Source organism: Nyctibius grandis, chromosome 2 (genome assembly GCF_013368605.1).
Source record: "Nyctibius grandis isolate bNycGra1 chromosome 2, bNycGra1.pri, whole genome shotgun sequence".
NCBI classification, from domain to species: domain Eukaryota; kingdom Metazoa; phylum Chordata; class Aves; order Nyctibiiformes; family Nyctibiidae; genus Nyctibius; species Nyctibius grandis.
In genome coordinates this window covers 124,799,508-124,821,041 of record NC_090659.1, presented here as the reverse complement: position 1 = coordinate 124,821,041, position 21,534 = coordinate 124,799,508, and the positions used below count along the sequence as shown (strand labels likewise).

At 41.1% G+C, this 21,534-nt stretch overlaps 1 protein-coding gene across 2 annotated transcripts in view; it reads left to right on the top strand.

Moving 5' to 3' along the window:
* UVRAG (UV radiation resistance associated) overlaps positions 1 to 21,534 on the top strand; it is a 115,609-nt gene that overhangs the window by 8,913 nt on the left and 85,162 nt on the right. The window contains exons 2-5 of one of the 2 annotated variants that reach the window (XM_068395242.1): positions 10,163 to 10,280; positions 11,706 to 11,740; positions 14,249 to 14,410; positions 15,754 to 15,828. In XM_068395242.1, the coding sequence (XP_068251343.1) occupies positions 10,163 to 10,280; positions 11,706 to 11,740; positions 14,249 to 14,410; positions 15,754 to 15,828 (390 nt within the window). Of the gene's footprint in view, positions 1 to 10,162; positions 10,281 to 11,705; positions 11,741 to 13,557; positions 13,600 to 14,248; positions 14,411 to 15,753; positions 15,829 to 21,534 lie in introns of those variants that run through there. The other variant, XM_068395243.1, reaches the window with a different exon arrangement.

Here is a 21,534-nt window from a genome sequence, read left to right as displayed (position 1 = left end):
GTAGTTGTGGTGGAGTATGGATGATTAGAAACCTGTATTGAGCCTTCATATGTTCAAGTGACAGTTTCATAAGTGTTTTCTGTCTAAAGTGAACCTTTTAAAAGCCTTTCAGATGCCCATAAGTGTGAAGGAAAGGAAGCACCTTGATTTAAGGAACTGTACTACCTGAAGGGAGGTTGTAGTGAAGTGGGAGTCGACCTCTTCTCCCAGGCAACTAGCGACAGGACAAGAGGACACAGCCTCAGGCTTGGCCAGGGGAGGTTCAGGTTGGACATTAGGAAGCATTTCTTCTCTGCAAACGTCATTAGCCATTGGAAGGGGCTGCCCAGGGAGGTGGTGGAGTCACCATGTCTGGAGGTGTTTAAGAAAAGACTGGCCATGGCACTTAGTGCCCTGGTCTAGTTGCCATGGTGGTGTCAGGGCAATGTTGGACTTGATGATCCCAGAGGTCTCTTCCAACCTGGTTGATTCTGTGATTCTGTGTGTAAACTAAAATCCACAATTGCATGTCTGTGAAAACTTTGAGCCTGTCTTGGTGAAAGTAGTTTTGACTTTTCTTGTGGCCGTTTAGTCTGGGTAAATCATGCTGCAGAGATTCAATATGTCTCATTCCTTGCATTAAATCTTTAGGAATGTCAGGGAATAAAGTGTTGTATGTGTGTGTGTTGCATCTTCACAGGAAAAAATGCAGTTACATTCCTACCATGCATCTTTGAACTGGTGTTGGCCTCAGGTAGGATTCATGGCAGCCATAACTTTTGAAAGACTGTTGCCAGAAAGTAGTTAAATCTTAGAAAGGGAAATGAGTTACTGAACTGATTTTGAATCCCATCACTTGGTGTGAGGAAATCGAGATACGAAGGGGCTGCAATTATAAGGAGATCCACAAGCGATTCATTGAACTAATGATGGTTGTGTAGCTTTGAGGGCTTCAAGTATGTGCTGGAAGGACATTAAAATAGAATTCCAAAAATTCTTTATGTTATATCGTGCAAAATTGCATATCAAATGCTTCTGCTTTGCTTCTGAAGTAAATCTGAGATCACGTGTGATTCTCTTGACTATGAGCTGTCAAAAGCTGAACTGTGGAAAACTGTTTAATTACAGAACTTCTAAATAAATCTTCCTAGCAAGCGTGTAAATTGGAGTACAAGCATTCTCTTGTCCTTCCTGTGTTTTGAAGTAACAACACATCTGAATAGTATCTCAGCTTCCCACTGTACGTTCCTTTGATATTCAGAGCTTTGCGTACTGCAGTAGACTTGACCCAAACATTCGGTGAGGGACCTTTTTATTTATGTAGTGGAGTGTATCAAATTGGAAAACAAGGCAGCTTGAAAACTTATGTAAAATTTAATTAAGTCTGAATTCTTTTTTACCATTTAACTTCCAAGAACTCACATCAGATGATTGCTACTTAATATTCAAACTGGTACAGATAGCTGAAAGCAAGTAGTTAGTGAAGATCTGAGGAAGTAGGAGGTTGTAATAAAGAGGTGTAGAGCAGTGCTGTGATAATAAATAATGCTCATGTTGGCTAAATACAGTTCTTATGTTGATAGAGGTTTGTTTTTTTTTTAAAGCTAGAGCTTTTATGCTTTTTAAGAAGAGAAAAAAACCACCAGCCTGACTTCTATGAGCTACAAAGCACACAGAGCCCTGTGTTTCTGTGACTTAATTATGACAAGTATTCAGAGACCCACACCCCTGACCTTGCAAGCTCAGTTTGGTTAAGTTTGAAACAACTAGATTTGCCGTAGTAACGGTGTTGCTAACTAATCTTTGCACCCTGCTTTAATGCTGGAATAGTTGGAAGGATTTTGCTTAAATTCTTCCAGAGCTACTGTGGGTCATAAAGCAAGCGAGCTAGGAAACTCTTGTGAAAGTCAGGTAAAACCAGAATATGTCCCAGCTTGTACAGAGGTCAGAGCTGATCCTGACCTGAAAAGAATGTATGAAATATTCTCCCCCGAAACAATCAGGAGGAGGGCAGCAGTCTGAAAATCAGAGATGGTGTCCAGAGATGACGACTATGTCTTGGTGTTTATGTTAAAAACCATCTGATAGGTAGGATGCTCTGTTAAAGGCTAAGTAAGGAGAATTGGTGCTGAAATTGTAGCCAGCGTTGAAAGGCCTGTACAGTATGTCTTCAGGAGACAAAATGATTGCTTTTCAGGTAATCAGGCCTTTGTGAGAGCCCTGAGCGGTGATTTGCTTTTGACAACTTTGGGCTTTTAAAGTAATTTCTGTAAATTTCGACTTTGTACAAGATGGTTTCCCAGCCTTCTTGCACTGGTTTTACCCTTGTATTTACACTTCAAGCAAAAGGAAGGTGTTTTTTTTCTTTTTTTTCCCTCCTCTACTCATTCTTTGTTGAATCACAAATACCCTCTTGAACCTGTAAGATCCTTTCCACTTTACATGGGTTATATGGGATGTCACCAGGAATGCAGGGGTGGTGGTGTGGGGACCATGAGCCAGCAATGTGCCCTTGTGGCCAAGAAGGCCAATGGCATCCTGGGGTGTATTAGAAGGGGTGGGGTTAGTAGGTCAAGAGAGGTTCTCCTCCCCCTCTACTCTGCCCTGGTGAGGCCACGCATGGAATATTGTGTCCAGTTCTGGGCCCCTCAGTTCAAGAAGGACAGGGAACTGCTAGAGAGAGTCCAGCGCAGAGCCACGAAGATGATTAAGGGAGTGGAACATCTCCCTTCTGAGGAGAGGCTGAGGGAGCTGGGTCTCTTTAGCTTAGAGAAGAGGAGACTGAGGGGTGACCTCATTAATGTTCATAAATATGTAAAGGGCAAGTGTCATGAGGATGGAGCCAGGCTCTTCTCAGTGACATCCCTTGACAGGACAAGGGGCAATGGGTGCAAGCTGGAACACAGGAGGTTCCACATAAATATGAGGAAAAACTTCTTTACAGTGAGGGTGACTGAACACTGGCACAGGCTGCCCAGAGAGGTTGTGGAGTCTCCTTCTCTGGAGACATTCAAAACCCACCTGGACACGTTCCTGTGTGACATGATCTGGGTAATCCTGCTCCGGCAGGGGGATTGGACTAGATGATCTTTCGAGGTCCCTTCCAATCCCTGACATTCTGTGATTCTGTGAAAAAAAGCCTTTTTCCAATCCAGCCACAGATTTATAAACATTTCTTCCTGGCCAATTGAATTTAAACATCATTCTGAAAAAAGTATTCAAATTTACTAAGTTCTTTTAAAATTAGACTATTCCAACAGAATATCTCAAATGGGCATGGATGCAGTAGGCTCACCCTCATTCTTTTATTAACATTTGAAGGAGTTTTCACAGAAGGGGCTGTATGACAGCATCTTGGATGCCTGTTGCTGGCAGAAACTCAACTGCCTGCCTTGCTTAAGTTTAGATGCTCCTTTGACACGTTTGCAAATTGATTTAACGTGTCAAAGTACTCGTGTTTCTGCCGGGAGCAAGAATTCCTGAATAGTTTTGCTGAAAGAGCCAGTGCTAAAGAGGGCAGACATGCAATGGGGGGAGAGGGCGGGAGGAGGCAGATGTGGGACAAAAAGAAGACAGATCTCCCCCTTTTCCCACCGGTGAGCCATTAGATCATCTCAGCTGCTAATGAAATGATAGGCTCCGTGTGATAAAGAATAAGGCTTAGCTGTTGCCTATATTAATGACCTAAGCTTCACAATTTATACTTGGAGCCTGAGCTAGTAAGTGTGGTAAATCAGTAGCAAAGACAGAAGAAGGGTGTTTGGCTGTGTTCTCATCCAACTTGGATATACTTACATTGTTATTTTTTTTTCCCAGGGTCATCAGAGTCTTGTATGAGAATAATAAAGTGGTTAAGATAGGAGTCAGAACTCTCTGTGCTCGTTTTGCTACCTGTTATGTGACCTTGAACGAATAATTATGAAATTCCACGAATACTTTAGGCAGCTGTAGGTAGTCGCTGTTCTTGTGGTTCCACGAACAGTGCAGACCTTTTGTTAACAGTGCACTTCTCTCTCTTCTTTTCACTTATTCCCTTTTCTTCCATTCCTCCCCACTCGCCATCTCTGCAGTGATTTTTAGACTTAGATTGTTAGACTTAACCCAACAAAAACCCAAGTGAACTGAAACTTTGTCACTTCAGTTTCTCAGGCCCAGAGGGAAGCAGAGCATGGTGTCTGGTTAAGTTTAAGACACCAAGAAACTGCACCATTAACCACTGTCGCCTTCTACTCCTGCCTGCTCAGCCCTGCTTTTGTGCTGGGGACATCTGTGTAGCTGTAGTGAGCTGAGTTGGAGGAACTTAAAATTAACTTTTTTTTTTTTTTGCCAGCTGTAGCTTGGATAAATTCTCTGACCCTCACCATGAGACTGCACAAATGCGGAAGAAAACATTGTATGGGATGGGAACAAGTGTCTAGATGCAGAAGGTGGTATTTTAGGCAGAGGTAGTGAAAGATTATGGTATCTTAGCATTGAGGGAACTAAATCATGAAGGGTCTGTGCAGTTTCAGTCCTTTAAACCTCAGAAGACTTGGTAGACTGAAGAGTTCTGGGAACATCTGATGATAAAGCAAAGTATTAACAAGGATGTTGATCAAAATACTTTATTCTGTAGCAGCCTGACTTGTTTATGACCTGCGGTAAATCTGGAGAGGTTCCCAGAAAGTCATTGAATGGGAGAACTAGATACATTAAACAGCTGATAATAGTTCTTTAGAATGATGAAAACTGAGTGCTTTTCTTCAATAAGAAAAAAAGACCCCTGACTTTTGAGAGAAGCTGGTCATTGCTGAGCATGGATGGTCTCACTGCAGCTCTGTCAAGATGCTGCTGTTGAATTCCAGAAGCCAGTTTTGTGGCTCTGCAGGCGTAAGGGGTGAAACCTGATGGTAGGATCTGCTCTCCTGATCTCATCTAAAGCTTTCCTCATCAGCCTGTCTGTGTATCTTTGGGGAAGCTGAAGGCTTGTAGCCTGGGATATCTTTACCTCCAGCAGTGTTTTTAAAATATAAGCTGCTACTCAGGATTTCTTCTAAGGGAAAACTGGTGGATCTCTTCTGCTTTGTAGTCATTTATTTTCAAGGTGGAAGGAAATGCTAATTTCTTTCATGTAGATCAGTGCAGAATTGCTGTGTTGCTTTTACTCAGTTACAACTTAGACTGGCAATTAAATCAAATGATAACGAGGCTTACCATGCAATTTCACTGCTTCATTGGCTTTCTTGGGAAGTGCAAAGGACTAGAACAATTGTGGTCATCAAAATAACTTGTGTGTCACAAACCCCCTAGAAGGAGCTGTTAAACCTGCTCTGCTACTCTGCTAAGCAGTGATCCAGACACACCATCGTTCAGGCTGCCTGCACGACATTCAGAGCTGTTGGTAAAGGTAAATACCCTTTTTAATAGTATCAGTTCTGCTTGTCAGAGCTTACCTAAACCAATGCTCTGCTGACAAATAACTTACTAAGGTGCCTGGTGTAGTGTCTGAAATCTTCAGCACAGTGTTGCTGATAGACTGTCAACTGTTTGAGGAGATAGCGGTGAGAATTATCTCTACTCATCTGCATATTTTGCTTATCTTTTTTATGAAAGCAGATCCTGCACTATCAGCTTGCAAACACAGCTGGCCTATTTTAAGTTACGTGACTCATGAGGCTGCCAAAACACTTATTATGTTTTTTTTTTAGCACTTGTATTTTGATTTTTAAACTGGGCTTTTTGGAATGGCTGTTCTAGTTGCACAGCATCTCATCTGTGGGGATCCCTCCTTGTGATGAAGATTTCTTGATACTTTTATAGAAAGAGCAAGTAGCTAAAACGTATCCTTAATTAGAAGTGAGTACTCTTTCCCACTTCATCTAAAAGAAAAAGGAAATGAAAGGTCTCAGAATTATTTGCAGCTACTTAGGCAACTTGCGGTAGGGCTAGTTGCTGTTCCCGGGCAACTAGCGATAGGACAAGAGGACACAGCCTCAAGCTTCGCCGGGGGTGGTTCAGGTTGGACATTAGGAAGAATTTCTTCTCAGAAAGGGTTATTAGACATTGGAATGGGCTGCTCAGGGAGGTGGTGGAGTCACCATCTCTGGAAGTCTTTAAGAAAAGCCTGGACATGGCACTTAGTGCCATGGTCTAGTTGCCATGGTGGTGTCAGGGCAACGGTTGGACTCGATGATCCCAGAGGTCTCTTCCAACCTGGTTGATTCTGTGATTCTGTGGGTCATTTCTCCATAAAGAGTTGCTTTTGCAGTTTGAAATGCACTCATACCTCGTGGTGAACCGCTTTTCACTCTGCTTGTAGAAGTGCCAGGCTCTGTGTAGCTCCGCACATATTTTAAGCTGGCAATTTCACGTAAGCGGCCCTGTCTGCCTTGGGCTGCTTGTTGCTGCACTGTCCCCTCTTTCATCAGCACAGCTGCTTGTACAGCCACATTGTGAACCATGTTGAGGAACTGATCTGGTGAAACTAACCCAGCAAAACAGAGAGGTGGTTAGTTTTCATCCTGATCAGTTCCCCGGCATGATTCACTGAGCAGCTGCACAAGTGCTTATTTGTGGTGGTACAAACGAGGAGGGTGATGCAGCAGTGAGAATAAGCAGTGAGGACTGGCATCAGGGCGATTTGGCTGGTGCTGGTGATAGCTGAACTACAACACAGTGGGGTTTTTGTTTTGTGTATTCTAACATCTCAAGCAAAAATGATACGAAACACATAGGAGGTAACACTTAGAGATTTGAAAATTCCCTCAAAATAATACTTGTGGTTTGTCACAGAACAGCTGCAAGCTCTTGATGAAGAATTTTAGAGCCTGTTTGAATTGAGGGAACTGGGGGTGTTTATTCTGGAGAAAAGGAGGCTCAGGGGAGACCTTATTGCTCTCTACAACTGCCTGAAAGGAGGTTATAAGGAGGTGGGTGTTACTCTCTTCTCCCAGGTAAGAAGTGATAGAACGAGAGGAAACGGCCTCAAGTTGTGCCAGGGGAGGTTTAGATTGGAGATCAGGGAAAATAACCCTTCCCCAAAAGGGCTGTCAAGCACTGGCACAGGCTGCCCAGGGCAGTGGTGGAGTCCCCATTCCTGAAGGGATTTAAAAGCTGTGTAGATGTGGTGCTGAGGGACATGGGTTAGTGGTGGCCTTGGCAGTGCTGCGTTAACGGTTGGACTCGATGATCTTAAAGGTCCTTTCCAACCTAAACGATTCTGTGATTCTATGATTTATCTTTTGGATGTGTCTTTGTAGCTGATGGTCTCCTGGTTAAAGCCTATTATCTTCAGTCAGGGGAGGTTAATTAACTCTGAATGCTGCCTCTGTAGAGTTCTGAGGAAATCTGAATAATGCAGTGTAATGTCAGCGACGATGCAGTGGGCAAACGGGAAGGTTTATTTTCTGGATTCAAGTCCCTCTGTCATCATGACCTCATGCTAAAGAACCTGGACAAGAAAATTCGCCATGTAATTGGAAACTTGTTTCCTATCAGCTAGGCTAAATGGAGAAGTAATGGGACAGGAGGGAGGAGGAAAGTGATGACGAAGTTGGTGATATAAATAGACATTCATTAGCTGTTGCATGTTGAGTCCTGAACTGTGTTGTGGTCTCATAGCCCCAGATTTAATGTTCCTCTTCCAAATGGTTTGGGAGAAGTGAGACTTTAGACTTTGGGATGAATTCCAGGCTTTGAAGGGTGCAAAAAGTGTCAAACCATGGAGATAAGAACTCCGCTCTTGTCCAGAGGTGCAGCTGTAGGTTATGAGACTCTACAGCGTTTTCCAAACCTCACTGCATATAGCGAAAGACAAGAAACTTTGCTTTGCTTAAGGGCTACATCATTGTAACTCACTACTTAAACCAGTCACACAATTAGTTTGCAATCCTAAAAAGACTTGGAGAAAATTGCCCTTTGTTAGATACTCTGTGGGCTATTCTTGGTTTGTAAGGGATTTAAAAAAATAAATACATAAAAAAATGAAGGGGGAAATGTGCGTGGTAGATGATTGATTTGTAAGCTACTGAAATTAATTAAGGGAGAGAGACGGCACATAAAACCCTTAAATCATTTTTATAGAGAGTACAGTGTATGTTCAAAGCCCTTTCTTAAGGGGTGGTTGAGTTGCTTGTAAAAACGGACAGCAGAAGTACACAGCTTTAAGGTTAGATTTTAAATAATGTATGAGGTCCATATAGTTTTTTTAAGTGAGGCTTAGTCTTTCTGCTGACATTTTTGATACTATTTTCTAATAAAGTAAGACCATGTAGTTCTGCAATTAAGCAACTTAGAAGGTTACTATTTTGTTTTTTAATTTTGTATTGCATGGACATGCTAGAGGTATCTGGGCATCCCATCTCAGATTCTGCTTTTAGTCTAACTCATAAATTGACTTGGCAGGAATGAATCCACTGATGGTTTTGACTCTGTCACATGAACAGAAATTTAATACTCCTCATATATTTCCAGGAAGGAAAACTAATGTATCACTTAAGTGATATTAAGTGATATAAAGTGTCACAGTGTGATTCCAAAACAGATGATGGCCTTTCAACTCTTGTTAAAAGCCTTTTAGGACAAACTGCAAACAGAAAAGTTGTCTTTTGGTTTCAAAAGCATTTTAAAGCTGCTTTTTTGGTCAATGTGAGCGTGTTTCTTTTAAGGTGGATCCAGACTTACAAATTAACAAGCTTTTGGGGAAAAAGTAGTATGCTGTAAAATGAAATCTGTGGTCAAAGGATGCACTAAACCAGTTGTTTGAGGCTTGGTGGTGGTTTGTGGTGATCCAAAAAGGGCAGGGAGCCATTTGTCAACACCCCGATGGTAGGTTTAGACTCCTGGTAGGTTGAGAGATTTGTTGGTAGAATATGATACTGAAGGATTTGGCGAGAACTTTGTATATTTGAAGTGTCAGTTTGCTGAGTGCGAAGTTCATGGTAGTCTGTTTGAAGCATGCAGGGGTTTTCAAAGTTAAAATAGGAACCACAGCTAAGCAGTGATTTCAGAGTGACTGGACAGTCCTACAAACGTGCTTTGTTAACTAGTTAAATTTAACAATAAGCTAGTAACTATAAGCTAGGGAGGTTGTAGTGAAGTGGGAATTGGCCTCTTCTCCCAGGCAACTAGCGATAGGACAAGAGGACACAGCCTCAAGCTTGGCCAGGGGAGGTTCAGGTTGGACATTAGGAAGCATTTCTTCTCAGCAAGGGTCATTAGCCATTGGAAGGGGCTGCCCAGGGAGGTGGTGGAGTCACCATCTCTGGAGGTGTTTAAGAAAAGCCTGGCCATGGCACTTAGTGCCCTGGTCTAGTTGCCATGGTGGTGTCAGGGCAACGGTTGGACTCGATGATCCCAGAGGTCTCTTCCAACCTGGTTGATTCTGTAATGTTAAATATTTGTCAGAGGCTTTGAAGCTGAGGATTTTAGCCACAACTATTAAAGGTGTTGGAGCTGGATGAAATCACTTAAACTGAAGATCTTAGTGACGTATTCCAGTGTATGCAGTCCAAGAGAAAGGGACTCGGTTATCCAAGAGAAAGGGACTCGGTTATCCAAGCAGAAGGTAGCTGACAGACATCACAAATTTGACTGTGCCCTTAATTTTCCCTGAAAATCTGGATATGTCGTTGTGATGTATTTTACTTTTATTTAAGGTTGTTACAGCAGTTTTCAGGATTACTGTGAATTCCGGAAGCTTTGTTCAGCCACTTACTTATGGCTCTGGATTAGGTGATGGTTTATGTTGGAGCTCTTTGTCCAGTAGTGCTTGTTGAAAATACCTTTGGCTAGGAAGTGTTCCCAGTGTGATGATGCAAAACACCTGGGTGACACTGCTGCTGTTTGATGCTAATAGTGTCACATATTTGCTTGAAGCTGCTCGGCTAGTTGGCGTGTTTTTAGACATGTGGAATAAAAATTATGTATAGGACATGAGTAAGAATAGCTTGTCTTGGATATCAGTGTTGCTTCATCTGAGCTCGTAGGTGCTAGTTGTGGCTTGTTCAGTCGGTTTCCTATGGCTTTGCTGAACGCTTATTGTTCACGCTAGCTTTCTGCCAAAGAAAATTGAGTGTTTGCTGGGATTTTTTTGACAATGGTGCTTTGGAAATCATTAAAATGCTTTAATAAAAAAAAAAAAGAAAGGGTTCAATTTCAATTTAAGAAATCTTTTTAACTATTTAGGTCTTTTTCTTATTTTTAGCGCCGGCTTCGTCATCTTCGGAATATCGCCGCACGTAACATCATCAATAAGAATGGTTATCGCCTCTTGGATACGTACTTTACTCTTCACTTGTGTGATAACGCCAAGATATACAAAGGTAAACCAGGCTTGCCATCAACTTTTTTGCTAGTTAATCTTTGAATTCTTATGTTATGAATTCTCTGTCCTTTTTTGGCCTTGACAACCTGCTGCCATTGCTTGCATCGCGTATACTAACAGTGGAGACGAGCTCTTTAGTTTCTTGAACTTCGTAAAAGCTTTCAGTGTTAGCAGGCAAGGAAGCAAACCAGTTAACAGATTTGGTACTGTTAAATCAGCCTATTTTTGTTGTTGCTCTCCTCTGCCCCCACTGATAGTTTAAGAAATTTGGGAACTTCCAGGAGCGTAGAAGAGTTAAAGCTTTTGGAGCATTAGTTGCTTGCTGTGTGGGAGAGCGTTCTGCTCTGTGTGTACCCGTTAGTTTATGGAGCATAAATCAGCACTTACTATCATCAAAGTTTTCCAAAAATAGAATTCTCAGCCAATGACACGAAGCATCCAGGCATCTGTTCTGCTTTTGATAGCTGTGTTTGAGTGTTAGGTCTCTTTTCTCTTTAATGCTTTGCTTTCCACTACAACGTATAGTTCTTCATGGTGGAGAGATGTTATTAAAAGTATTTTATGCTCCTTTTGATATGATCAACAGTTGTAGTTTTGCAAGCGAGTTTTGTTTTTCTCCTAATTTTAATTTTCAGCTAGTGTAGTTGAGCCTTAGCTTTTTTCAAGGTCGCTGTTTTAGACAATAAGAATACATAACTTGAGCTTGCTACCTGGACTTCCTTGTGGTGGTTGGTTGAACCTGTAACTGATCACTGTTTCTATGGTATTTAGTGTACGGGACTGTTCATCAAAGCTTTATCCTTGGGCTCCAATGGACTGAGGGATATTGTACAAAATCTATATTCCAGCCTCCAGAGCTGTCTACCTAAAGACTTTAAGCTCTTACTTTGGCTGGGAAAGCCAAGGTCCATGTGTCAGCTGTTGCTTCTTTCCATTTAAATACAGGGTTCTTGGCATCTCTGTGAGGTGATTTGGCTGTTCACTTTCTAAGCATTTGGAACAGGTCACCCTTGCTCTTCAGGAAAGCAGAGCAATTAGTTTACCCGTGCTGCACTCCTCCAGGAGGATGTCGTATGACAAACTAGTCACTTTGCAAATGTCATCCAAATATTATAAAGTACTGGGGCACGTTCTTCCCCCAGAAACCAAAGCCTCGGTAAATCTTGAGGATTATCTTGGGTATAGAGATGAAATGCTAAATTTAAATAATGACTTCTAATAATTAAGTGTGAGTGAGTACTTTTAGTCAAAAGCATGACAGCATTTTAAAGTCTTTCTCATGAATCTGTTACTGATAAACTAGACCCACTAGCATTTGTCTTTCATGAGTGTTACTTATTTTAGCTTTTTCTGTTTCAAATACTAAGATTTATATCAGTGTTTAAGCTAATCTAAAGGTGTTTTTTTACTCATTTTTCTTTAGAATTTTATAAGAGTGAGGTGATCAAGAATTCTCTGGTAAGTTATTTCAATATGGAAAAACTTTTCTTTTTAAAATTGTGTTGTTACTGCAGTATATTGATTTCTCTGCTGAATACCATAATGGTTAAATGTGTATTTCCACTCTTCAGTTCTGGTAGAAACGTCACGGTCTTCTCCTCCTTTTCAGATTCTTTTCACAAGGGTTGGAATAGTGAGTTATTAAATAGTAGAAATGCAAGTTCATTTTGACAGCTGTGGAGCTATGATCTGTTGGTACTCCTGCAGACAGGAATAAATGCTCCAAGGGTAGGGCATTTTCATGTGAAAACCCTTCAGTGCTCAGGTGAAGCTTTACAATATATATCCATTTTAAATATTGAGAACACCAAATAAGCAAGGTAATGTTAGCTGGATTTTTACTGGCTTAACTTCTTTCAGTATCTGAGTATTGTATGCATAATAACTCAGGTTTGTTTACAGTTCATTTTTTTTTTTTGCTGTTCTTGCTGATGTTAGCAACAGAAATAGCTGCTTTTATGTAAATGTCTGTGAATTGCTTATTCAAGGAGCACTTGGGTATTACTTTGCTGGGTGTACAGACTGATTAGAAGCTCCCGCTGTGCAACCTTGGTGTAGAAGCAAAGACCCTGCTTGCAACACTCAAAATGAAGGGAGAGTCATAGAATCATAGAATGATTTGGGTTGGAAGGGACCTTAAAGACCATCTAGTTCCAACCCCCCTGCCATGGGCAGGGACACCTTCCACTAGACCAGGTTGCTCCCAGCCCCATCCAACCTGGCCTTGAACACTGCCAGGGAGGGGGCAGCCACAGCTTCTCTGGGCAACCTGGGCCAGAGTCAAACTGTGTTGCAGAATATACCACTGATTTCTTTGAACATCTCGTTGTATAGGTGAACAGTAAGGAAAATGTACCTGCATATTTAAACACATACATTCTTTGAAGCGCTAATAGCTTTAAGAAACTGAGGTTTGCAAACGTCTTGGAGTTTCTAAATTTTCCAGTTCAGATCAGTGAAGGGACCAGAACTGAACAGTTTATTACTACTGAGAAGGGGTAGGTCTCTTTGTGGGAGTAGGATATTGCAAGTGTTGGGTAAAGGAGTTTGAAAACTTGGTAAACAGACTTTTTAATGTCTGCTTTAACAAGGTAGAACTGTACCATTTATAGCACACTGGGCTGTAAATGCTTTGAAAACTTCCTGAGTGGAGGAAAAGCTTTCTACATCCTCAGGGCTGTTAACTTGTCCAAGAGACAAGTTCCCTGAGACTTTAGAATGTTGAATTCTGCCTATTCTAAATCAGGAAAATGAATAGCAAAAAGGGAATCTAACCAAAGGGAATATGAGATGGAATGACAAAAATCTAAATAAAAGATGTCTTGAGCAAATTCCGTACATCATCTGTGGGTATTTTAATGACCTGGTATTCTTGTGTCTGAAGAGCTACCAAATATCCCTTCTCCTGAGGAAAACTTGATTAATGCATTCCTTCTGTAATACTTACTGGGTAACTTTGCCCCTCCCTTCTTTTCAGAGGTATCTTATTTTAAATTGCCCAATACCAGTTCAGAGATGCTTGGCCTGTTCCAAGCTGCTTAAGCACTAGAAGGAAAGGCTTGTTCTTACATGGGATGGTGGGTTCCTCCCTTTTGTTTTGGAGGAGCTACCATTTCTGTGTGCAGCAGAGGAGAGAGATATGTGTAAAAAGCACTTTCCCACTTCTGCACTTGGACATCCTGTGATTTATGGCCTGTGGAAGTCCTAAAGCTGGTATCTGGCTCTTGGCACTGGTGGTGTTGGATCGACTTGGTGTGGTTGCAGCTTGGGCCAATTACAACAGTTCCCATAAATCCTTAATTTAGATGTTATCAGAGGTGAGTGCAAGTTCTTGGAATGCCTCATGTGTGCAAATCTTGAGTACTAGTGGAATAGATATTTGTGGTTTAGCTTAACATATGCTGCTTCTGTAAAGCTTGAGATGCAAGTCTGATCTGTTGGAGTGAAGAGGAGCTCTTAGTGACAACATTTGAGGATTGCCATCAGCATCAGTCAAGAAGAATGTGAACAAACCTGCCAATAAATTATGCAAGCTTAATTATTGGGGAATAGATCAACGTTTTAAATTTAGCTTTTGCAATGTAAGCTATACCCTAGTTTTCAGAAGCTGAATTATAACTTGGAAAGGAATGTTACTTCCACTTTTTAAGTTCCTGATTTGGCTAAATTTAATTAGTAGATTCTTTAGCATCTTGTAAGGGAAGGAAGCAGAGCCCACTTTGAGTTTCTGAAATACTTTACAGCATGTAGCTTTTAACCTAGGAATTCTCTCTAGAAAACAGAATAAGGAAGCAGCAGAGGCTGTTGGCTTCATCTCTGTGTAAACCCTGAAATGGCTGGTGTTCATTGTTCTTAAGGTTTTTTTAATCTTTGACATGGACTTTGCTACTTTCTGATTTGTCACTAGATTTTAGGACTACTTTCAACTTGTTTGAGTTGTTTTTATCCCTCTTTGAATACCTACAGAATCCAACATGGAGGAGTCTGGACTTTGGAATAATGCCTGATCGTCTTGATACCTCTGTCTCTTGTTTTGTTGTGAGGATCTGGGGTGGCAAGAAGGAGCACTTCCAGCTTTTGATTGAATGGAAGGTCAATCTAGATGGGCTAAAGTACTTGGGCCAGCAGGTAATGAGAAAACAGTTTTTTCTTATGGAAACAAAACATCTGGATGAACAAAATATGGAATGCTAAGAAAGGAAATGAATGCATTTGTAGGGTGTATTTTGAAGTTTGATTGAAGAGATTCATGTTACCTTCAGAGATTTAAATCTTGACGAGCTGAATATTTTAAGCTGCCTTTGTTGACTGAGCCTCTTAAATGATACTGCTAGCACTTGGTGCTTTAGATTGAAATGCCTTGATTCAAGGAAATAGTGATATGATTGTGCCTATAGTTAAATGAACATAGGTCATAATGTTTGTGTGTATTACAGTTTTAATCCATTCTCATGGTAATGACATCCCATCAAAGATCTTCAGTCCAAGGAAGATTAACTTTTTGATTAATTGATAGTTTCTATTTAGAATAGATCATAGTTTGTTTCTCACTTTAAAACCATGATTTTTTTTTTTTTTTTTTTTAATTGGGATGTTTCAAAACTTGGGAAGAAAGCTTTATAGGGAATGACTGCTGTAGCTTCACATGGTGCATTTATTTTGGCCAGTACCCCCTGCACTGGTGGGGTGGGAGAGAGTCAGAAGAGCAAAAGTGAGGAAAAACTCGTAGGTTGAGATAAAGACAGTTTAATAACTGAAAGCAAAAAAAAAAAATTAAAACAAAATTAAACAAAGCAAGGGAGGAGAACAACACAGAAGTGATGTGAAGGTAGTCACTCGCTACCTCCCAGCTCAGCTAGTCCCCGAGCAACAGCTACCTTGCAAAGACTGACCCCTGTTTTTTACTGCTGAGCATGATGTTATATAGTATGGAAGCTCCATCATAGCCAAACTCAGTACCCTTCATATTGCAGCTTTCTTTCCATTTGTTTTTACTGGACAGAAGGAATAGCTCCCGAAATAATATGCTCTAGTGCATTGTTTTATTTGAAATAATGTTCTTTATATTAATAGCAGGATATTAGCTGTAACAGTGAACACAAATACAGTGAACACAAGTATAATTTTAGGTAATATCATGTGACAGCTAATTGTTCTTGAGACTTATCTCTTTGAATAGTTTCCTGGTCTCTCAGTTATTTTTGTCATCTGGAAATGCAACAATAGGAAAGATACTCTGGCCAGTGTTTCTGATTTCAAGGTAGAATGTCTCAACATGCTCAGTGGCTGTTATTAAAGCTGTGAAGCGAATGCGTTTTCTATGGTTAAATTCAGTTTTCTCTTAGATTTCATGTGTGTCTGGAATTACAGGTGCTGAAAAACTGCATTTGACTATCAAACAGAGCAGTTTATGCTCATTTGCAGTGTAAAGTCAAAATAAGCTGACCATAAAATGATTTGTTTTCTTACAGATACATGCAAGAAACCCGAATGAGATTATTTTTGGTCTCAATGATGGTTATTACGGAGCTTCATTTGAACAGAAGGTAAGGGTGTCTCGTATTTGTTCTGGCTTGTTAATACTGGTGGCAAGCTGAAATTCAACTCCTTTTCACACTGGGATGCTCAGAACATTAAAATGCTTAGTTTTGAGAAGAAATACTTTTTTGACATGACAGGTAAGAACTGTTATCTCGCCTCTGTTGCACCGACATCTGAGCTGTTCTGGGAAGACTTAAAGCATAGCATTTTAAGTCCAAAAAAAACCTGGTTACTGAAAATGAGCCTTGACCTCATTCTTTGAGACAGACACTTCATTCAAACATAGAACGTTTTGAAAATAATGTGGCTGTTAAGACTCATTTGGTTCTCACCCTTAAAACCAGAGTTTGTAGCTTCTAAATGGGAAGCTATTTATTTGCTCTGTGTTGCAACTGTTTCACCCCATGATTTTTTTTTTCCAAAGACTCTGCTGTAGTATTTGTGCTTGTTCTGCCAATATTATGACCGCAGACAAATTAATTATATGGCAATGCTGATCAATGACGAAAAAGTTTAAACTTACCTATTGTAAATAGCGCAGTTGACAGGTATTTTTTTAATCCCAAATTGCTGGTGGCACTACTGTGGTATAGATAGGTTGGATAAGGATTCCCTGGCTGAGAACACGACTCTTGACACACAGCTACAGTTTCCACATTAGCCACAACCAACAAGTCCAGTCTTGTGGGGATTTGAAAATGACTTTCTAGTCAGCAACACGGGTAGCCACGGGGAGAGTGGAGCAAGGGTGCAAAACTCTCTGGCTGTATGCAAGCCTCCAAACTGTGTTTGATATTTTGATGATCATCTTTCAAATTGTAGATGGTTTGGTGCACAGCTCAGACTCTGCTTTCTGGTGCTGTTAACTCAGTTTTCCTGAAGCAGGATGCAATTCTAGTTTTTCATGATTTCAGTATTAATAATTTGGGCCTGAATTCAGTGATGGCAATGCTATCCCCTTTTCTGATGGACTTGCTTCCTGGCTCATAAGGTTTAAAAGTACCTCTTGGTTTTGGTTCTTGTGCATGCTCTGTAGCAAAGTGCAAATACAGTCGTAGCCTATGTATGTAGAGCACAAATAATCTCCTTTCTCCTTCCCTATAATTTATTCAGCTCTTTCTGGCTGAAAAAGCTAGAAATTTATTTTGTCACCCTGCTCTGTAGCTTCCAGTTGCTTTCTTTGTCAGTTCCTTGACCTAAATCTCTTCTTGTATAGCACATACCTCCTGTATTTAAGTGATTTATCTGCCATTCAAGCCAAACTAGTTGGCACAAGCAAACTCTTCCTGTAACCTTCAGAAACTATGTGCACCTGAGGGGTATTTCTGCTCTTAGTTGGTCTTGCTTTATAATTTTCATGTCAGTGCTGAATAGTCTAAATATAATATATTATATTATACAGTCCCACTTTGGTGATTATACTAAATATTATTTAAGTGCCACCTGAAATCTTTGGTAGGAAGGGATTTTGGTGTTAGCTGTGTGGCTCTGATCCCGTGGAAACTGCAATACAATAGCTTTTGTGCTTGGTTCCGTGGGTATTTTCTGATCTCTTGGGGTGCTTTTTTCTTTATGGATGGTGGTGATGGATCTTCATAATACTTCAACACATCTTAGTCATAAGCCTCAATTTTTGAGATAATACAGGGATGCAATAGCAGTTTTAGTTTCTTTGCACTGACACATATGAAACCTCATTGTGAAAATAGATGTGTACAAATACCATTTTGCAGTCTAATGAAAACCTCGTGTACAAAGACACTTCAGTCCATCTTGGAAGTGTCCTCTATTTCTGCACATCTCAGTATGACCAAAGTTAAGGTATGGTACTCTTATATTTTTTTTTTTTTTTTCCCCATTGCTCCAAATAACCCTTGTTACTTCAATAATTCTTTGGACTACAAATTAAATTTCCAAAGTAGATTTAATAAATCTTACAATAAAGTGCACTTTATTAGTGTATTAAATGTCTTTGTCATTAATTAAGATCACTTATGAGCCAAAATAAGAAAATTATTGGAAGCTGACTAAACCATTCTGGCAATATTTCGTGAACTCAGAGTTTCCAAACACACTGTAGATTTACTTCTGAGCATTGCTTGATCCATCTGGAACTAAATACAAATTCCCATTTTTCTGCCCTGTGAACTTAACCTGTGAAAAGAGAGGGGGGAGCCTAAAAGCTATTGTAGCAGATTAAACTGAAGTAGGATGGGAACATTAGGGACTGTCACAACTGTTGTTTTTATTGATGAAAATTGTAGATTTATTGATCAAACGGGTATTTCCCTGGTAAACAAAACCAGCAAGAGCAGCATGCTCAAATAGGAATATTCTGATTGCTAAATTGTTTAATTTAAAATCGATGCACTGGAAGCTTACAGCACTTTAGCTGCTGTTTTAGAACCTTCAAGCCCACTTGTATTTAAGGAAACCTTCAAAATGCAGGTTTCTTCTCGAAATACTTGCTTTGTAGGAAACTCCTGTCATATAAAGGAGCAGAGCAGAAAACTAGCAGTAATACTGGTGGAGAAATTCTAAGCAAGCAAGGAATTATAGTATAGCAATTATTGTCTTAACAGAATAAAAGAACCATACCCAGGGCCTCTTTATTGTTGTTAATGACTCTTCACTTTTTTTTCTATTGAATGTCAGAAAGCCTTTAAATTCTGTATCCTTGGCAATATTTAGGTAGTTGGAATTTTACCTTTCTTCCATCTCTTCTGTCCAGCAGCAATTTGGCTGTTGCTAATATGCAATGAAAAAAAATGAACGTTTTCTTTGGGTAATATTCAAGTTGCAATTTTCTTGCTGCAATGGATACTTAGCTCATGGCAAGAAAAAAGATGGGAAATGAGGTTTCCAAAGCCTTTGTGTGTGCCTTCTGAGCCCTGAAGGGTGTTACTGCTTTAGTGTAGATGTCTGACATCTGTAGATGTCAGAGAGACCTGGACAGGCTGGAGAGTTGGGCGGGGAGAAATGTAATGAAATATAACAAGGGCAAGTGTAGAGTCCTGCACCTGGGCAAGAACAACCCCATGTACCAGTACAAGTTGGGGGCAGAGCTGTTGGAGACCAGTGTAGGGGAAAGGGACCTGGGGGTCCTAGTGGACAACAGGATGACCATGAGCCAGCAGTGTGCCCTTGTGGCCAAGAAGGCCAATGGCATCCTGGGGTGTATTAGAAGGGGTGTGGTCAGCAGGTCGAGAGAGGTTCTCCTCCCCCTCTACTCTGCCCTGGTGAGGCCGCATCTGGAATATTGTGTCCAGTTTTGGGCCCCTCGGTTCAAGAAGGACAGGGAACTGCTAGAGAGAGTCCAGCGCAGAGCCACGAAGATGATTAAGGGAGTGGAACATCTCCCTTCTGAGGAGAGGCTGAGGGAGCTGGGTCTCTTTAGCTTGGAGAAGAGGAGACTGAGGGGTGACCTCATTAATGTTTATAAATATGTAAAGGGCAAGTGTCATGAGGATGGAGCCAGGCTCTTCTCAGTGACATCCCTTGACAGGACAAGGGGCAATGGGTGCAAGCTGGAACACAGGAGGTTCCACATAAATATGAGGAAAAACTTCTTTGCAGTGAGGGTGACCGAACACTGGCACAGGCTGCCCAGAGAGGCTGTGGAGTCTCCTTCTCTGGAGACATTCAAAACCCGCCTGGACGCGTTCCTGCGTGACATGATCTAGGTAATCCTGCTCCGGCAGGGGATTGGACTGGATGATCTTTCGAGGTCCCTTCCAATCCCTAACATCCTGTGATTCTGTTGGACAGTGGTCATGTAACTCGTCTTCTAGCGTTTACAGCTTTTCTTCTCAGTGTAAATACAAGTGTGTTCTGCCAACATAGCTGGTTTGTTCTTAATTACATTTGACTTTCACATAATTGTACCTCCAACTTCTGTTTTATTTCAAGTTGGTTTTATTATTATTTTGTAGTAAATTATGAAGTAATTTTGATAGAAGATTTCGGCAGGATTCTGCTTCTTTTGTCACAAACATGTCCAGTTTATTTTCCTGTTTCCTTTCTGGCATGGAACCACTGAAGTACTTGTTCCTCTCTGTTTCATCCTCTCTAATAATCATACAGTGAATTTCCTTGAACTGGACTCATGTTTGAATAAGATAGATGAGAGCTTCAGAGATCTTTTTGAAGCCTGGACTTAAAGTATTCCCAGTCCTTTAGCAGTTTTATGAATCTACTTAGTTTTGTCTGAGACTGCACGCTTGTGTGTGAAACCACTTTCTACCCAGGTTCAACAAAATCAGTTCTGACTGCTATATTGGCTTTCCTAAACACAGATTTCTCCTTCTCTGGTTTCCTCAGTGCCTTCTTGGCTTTTAAATTTTCTTTCAACCATTTTATGCTTGGTGCTACTACGTGATAAGACTTGCCCTTGCTCTTCCAGTGATATCGTTTCAGAAAGTGCATTTAGGGAAGCAAGTATAACTTTTAGTTAATGGCAGGCTTTCTGTTGTCTTCGTGAAGAAATAAAACCAGAACTAGTCTATACAACTCTCCATAACTCAGAGTATTTGGCTGTGGTCAAGGATATGGGGGAACAGAAGAATAAGTTATATTCTTCAGGTACACTAAATTGTAGCTACTTTTTTAGCCATCAAGCAGGAAGGACCCTTATCTTTGGAAAGCTGCATCTCTCTCTCTCCTCAATGTGTGATCTCCATCAATGCAGGTAGAGTCTTTCCCCACATATGCTTTTGTTTGTTGTCACAGCTTCAACTGGCCATATCCTGGCCACTTCACACAAGCAAAGCCTTATTGTGTGTTTACAAATACACGTGCCTGAATCTAAGGAATGCAGTGGCAGAGAAGTAGACAAACTCCCCTTTCAAAGGGCAAACTTATTTAATAACTAAGTCTGAAACCCTTCCATTGCAAGCTTCCTCAGGGTAGAACAGTTTGTATAGACCACTAGTGTCTGACTTTGGGAATTTCCTTTCAACACACTGTAGTACAGGGGAAAAAGAAAAGACTAAAATATGTTGCTGCTCCAAATTCTTTCCCTCCTGAAACTGGTTATTCTAGGCCACTCCACTTGTTCTCTGAAAAATTTTACACTTCACTTTCTGAAGACAACAGTGTTTCTTGAAACGACATCAACTTCATGATGTAAAATGGTGATGCCGATAGCTGTGTGTTTTCAGTTTTCCACTGCCCTAGTTCATTTTGGCCCAGAAAGCCAACGGTGTCCTGGGCTGCATCCCCAGCAGCATGGCCAGCAGGTCAAGGGAGGGGATTCTGCCCCTCTGCTCTGCTCTCGTGAGACCCCCCCTGCAGTGCTGCGTCCAGCTCTGGGGTCCCCAACAGAAGAAGGACATGGAGCTGTTGGAGCGAGTCCAGAGGAGGCCACGATGATGAGAGAGCTGGAGCCCCTCTGCTATGGAGACAGGCTGAGAGAGTTGGGGCTGTTCAGCCTGGAGAAGAGAACGCTTGGGGAAACCTTCTAGCAGCCTTCCAGTACCTGAGGGGGGCCTACAGGAAAGCTGGAGAGGAGCTTTTTACAAGAGCATGGAGTGATAGGATGAGGGTGAATGGTTTTAAACTCAAAGAGGGTAGATTTAGATGAGAGATTAGCAAGAAATTCTTTCCTATGAGGGTGGTGAGACCCTGGCCCAGGTTGCCCAGAGAAGCTGTGGCTGCCCCCTCCCTGGCAGTGTTCAAGGCCAGGTTGGATGAGGCTTGGAACCAGCTGGTCT